Genomic DNA, 3,455 nt, shown 5'->3' on the forward strand with positions numbered 1-3,455 from the left:
CATCCACCCTTCTTATCATCAACCAGTCGGCTCTGCGGGGAAAACTCGACACGAGCCGGAGTAGCCGTGTCGTGAAGCCCTGCGTTTGCCACACCGCTGCGCAGACCGGACTGTTCCCGCTGCCCAACACCGCGCTCCGTCGCCATGCCTCCGTTGCCGAAGCTGCCTTGCACCATTCTCGGCGCTTCGCGGTCCTCCAATTGATTCGGAGACTGCGACGGCGCCGGCGTGGAGCAGCGGCTGCGGTTCCCGTCACTGCTACCGCCCACGTCGTCTGTAAAGAGCAAGGCGTTGCCAGCGTCCTCCGCGCCGACAGAACTGCGTTCCTTGGAGTTGCTGCGCACCTGAAACACAATTGAAGACTCTGCGGAGTACATTGCTGGCAAACCAAAGACCCTCCCCCCCCTCCACTTGCCCTGCCGCAGACAAATGCGTCCCCGTGTATCCTTTTTTTCACTCCACTGCACCCCCACGAGCCATGCACCCAGAGGGGAGAAAAAAGGGAGAAAGAAAGCAGGGAGCATCCATACACGCACGGCCAGCAACCGAAAGGAAAAACTTCCTCCCGCACCTCCCTGATCCCATTCCACGCACGGTACGCATACACAAAAAAGGTACAGAAACAAAAAAAAAAAAACGGAGAACTGCCTATCGCCAGTACTCGTGCGTCCCGACGCGCCGCCGTCGCCACCACCACCACCACCACCTCTTCTCTTTTGTCCGCTTCGACCGCCCTCATCGCTGTTTTCCTGTGGCTTCATTGCCCCAACGGTGCCATCACCACGTGTTATCCCTCCCCGTCCCACAGTCTCGCCACAGCAACCGGATGCGGTTGTTTGTCCCCCTCACTTTTTCTTCGCTTTTTTTTTCCTCGCTAAAGCGTGTCACCTTAGAACTTTCCCCACCGAATCAAGTGCCGCGTTTCAAAGCGTGGGCTGCGCACAGAGTGAAACCCATCCTTCGCGCCGTATCCAACGCACATAATTACTGGCACAGTGAAACGTGGCGGTAGCCCTACAACCTGCTTCACTTGCGCCTCATCAAATCCTTCAAGAATGCCCGTGTCAAACCCCGCCGCAGTGGCAAGATACAGAAATGTCGTCACCGGTATCATCGCCTGCTTCCACGCGTACCCCTGCTTGCTTGTCGGAACGGACAGCAGCGGGTGGCCTGTGGCTTTGCTATACCACGCAGACAGGAAAGACTTAATGTGACTGATGGATTCTACTGGGCCACCGTGGAGTAGATAGTACGTGTTGCGCAGATAGTTTGCACCATACATTGGGTCCAAGTAGCCACTCTCAAGACCATGCTCCAGTGCCGCCGGGGCATTGCGCTCCGGTTCCATGTCACCGGCAAACACAATTGTCACCGGTGCGTCGCGGGGTTGCGGTTGACTCAGCGCCGCACGCGAGAGTGCCGCTCGCTGCTCCTCCTCGCACACCACAACAGCCACCCACGGCTGCAGGTTCAGAGATGTGGGAGCCCGCACCGTCACGGCGAGAATATCGTTCAGCACGTCAAGGTCAACTGGACGTGTTGGGTCAAAGCGCCTGCAAGTGCGACGGTCGCGCACAACGCCTTTCACCGCATCCAGCGGTGACGAGGATGAAAGCAGAGAGGGAAAAAAGGTGGAGGTGGGCACGTTCCCATGCCCCAACCCCGCCTCACCAAGGCCCCCATTCTTTCCGCCGCGGACGGCCGCCGCAGCCCCCGTTGCCGATGCGGCCGCAGCAACGTTTGACTGCTTCCAGCGCCAGTACGACTGCACAGAGTCCCACAGGCTTCTCTGCACGCCATTTCTCTTCATGGCAACGTGCCCCTATCCTTCCTCTCCTTCTTGTTTCTCGTATTCTCCTTCGCTTCTCCTCCCTTTTCTCCGCACGGTGCCGCAACTCAACGCAAATGAAACGTGTGCACTCTGTGGGTACGTGCGTACGCGCACCGCTTCCCCAGCGTCCTCGTCGTCCTGTGACCCCCCTGTCAAGGTACAAATGCACCACCGCCCACGGCGCGTTCCCGCCTCTTCTTCTTCTTTCCTCCTCTGGGCAATGCAGCGAAGGAGCGGCGGCGAACACGCGTGGCAAAAAGCAAGCAAGAAAGAAAGAGAAAAAAAACAAAACGTGTGCCAGTGTGCTGCCACAAGTGAGGGGCAAGACACAAAGCAAGAAACACACCAAAAACAAACAAATAACACCTGGAGATATAAGTGACTCAAAGCAGCGAGACACACACAAATAAAAAAAAAAAGAGAGACAATAATACACACACGAACGAAGGAATAGACCTTGGGCGATCGCTACAAACGCCAAAAAGGGGCAAATTCATCCATAGGACGATCCTACGGCCACGGCACATTGCTTTATGAGTGGCACCTCCATATATATATATATATATATATATGCATACAATGCTCTTTTCCCTTTCCTCTTCCGCCCCGCCGTTGGTCCCCGCCGTACATTCGCATCACAAAACAACACATATGTGCCTAACTACAGCAACTAATAAATAATAAACAGGTGAAATTTACATCGCATGAAGTACGGTGCTTCCAACCCCCTCAAGAAGCATCGGTGACAGTTTCGACAATGTTTGCTTGAAGTGGGTGTGGACTCGCAAAGAAAAATACGGAACTCCTGTCAGGCTTTGGATTACCGTAGAAGCCAATGGATTCACAACGGTGACCCGTTTCCTTGCAACCGTCGTAGGAAATATTTTTCTCACGAACATCTTCTGACACCTGTTTAATAACGCGCCGCAGCACCCGCCGAGAGCTACCTTGCGTCATTTTGCTGCCACCCAGCAACTTGCCCTCGGTGTCCATGTCACCCAAATCCCCTCCGATGGGTTCATGCTTACAGTGGTAGTGCAATACACCCGCGTAGGACGCTGCCGTATCGCGTGGATCGCACCAACATGCACGCAGTCGGCATGGCGGGCCAGTAATTCTGTGCCAAAACGTTTTGGTGCCTGAGCCATGAGTCTCTGGAAGAAGTACTAGTCGGTCAAACCCATTGGTTAATTCTCTCCCCATCACTAGGCCGCCTTTTAACCTCGACGCAGGCGACACACCGGTGGTGGTGGAGGTCTTTCCATGCTGCTTCGATGAGGGTGGCATGAGCAATTGGACTTGGCGCTCCCCATCCAAGAAACACACCCTCGGCCTCGTCCCTTTGGAGAATGCCGTGCGCGACTGGAAGGAGACCAATGTACTGTTGTCCCTCGTACGTGTCCCACCCGTTTCCTCGTCTCCGTCAGCGGGTGCCTGGAGCTTTACTTGCTCCATGCCAGTACACACCCCCTCCCCATCCGCAGTGGATAATTGAAGGTCTGCTATCGAACATGCGGCGTCCTCACAGCAGCGGGCGGCGGCGGCGGCGGCGGCTGCAGCGGCAGCGGCAGCGGCTTCTGCAGCCTCTGCTGCAGCAGCTGCCATTTCTCTATCCGTCCGTAGC

General features: G+C 55.9%; 3 protein-coding genes across 3 annotated transcripts in view, besides 4 other annotated features; all 3 read right to left on the reverse strand.

Annotated features, from left to right (window-relative positions):
- Nucleotides 1–377, reverse strand: part of TraAM80_08995 (uncharacterized protein) — a gene marked incomplete at both ends in the record, with an annotated part of 405 nt that extends 28 nt beyond the window's left edge. Inside the window, one exon of the mRNA XM_029385704.1 lies at nt 1–377. This exon is cut by the window's left edge and continues 28 nt beyond it. Within this exon, the coding sequence (XP_029234447.1) occupies nt 1–377 (377 nt within the window).
- Nucleotides 378–687: 310 nt separating this feature from the next.
- Nucleotides 688–707: a microsatellite.
- Nucleotides 708–889: 182 nt separating this feature from the next.
- Nucleotides 890–1,810, reverse strand: TraAM80_08996 (nitroreductase; the record flags this gene model as incomplete). The annotated part of the gene is made up of 1 exon (XM_029385705.1): nt 890–1,810. One exon carries the CDS (start codon nt 1,808–1,810, stop codon nt 890–892), a length of 921 nt encoding a protein of 306 aa, XP_029234448.1.
- A 277-nt stretch (nt 1,811–2,087) lies between these two features.
- Nucleotides 2,088–2,121: a sequence feature (A-rich).
- A 38-nt stretch (nt 2,122–2,159) lies between these two features.
- Nucleotides 2,160–2,194: a microsatellite.
- A 185-nt stretch (nt 2,195–2,379) lies between these two features.
- Nucleotides 2,380–2,403: a microsatellite.
- A 157-nt stretch (nt 2,404–2,560) lies between these two features.
- TraAM80_08997 (uncharacterized protein) lies at nt 2,561–3,436 on the reverse strand (the record flags this gene model as incomplete). The annotated part of the gene is made up of 1 exon (XM_029385706.1): nt 2,561–3,436. The coding sequence occupies one exon, from the start codon at nt 3,434–3,436 to the stop codon at nt 2,561–2,563; it is 876 nt and encodes a 291-aa protein (XP_029234449.1).
- Nucleotides 3,437–3,455: the final 19 nt, after the last annotated feature.

This window comes from Trypanosoma rangeli, assembly GCF_003719475.1.
Source record: "Trypanosoma rangeli strain AM80 chromosome Unknown Tra_15.4_contig_00495, whole genome shotgun sequence".
Lineage (NCBI taxonomy): Eukaryota > Euglenozoa > Kinetoplastea > Trypanosomatida > Trypanosomatidae > Trypanosoma > Trypanosoma rangeli.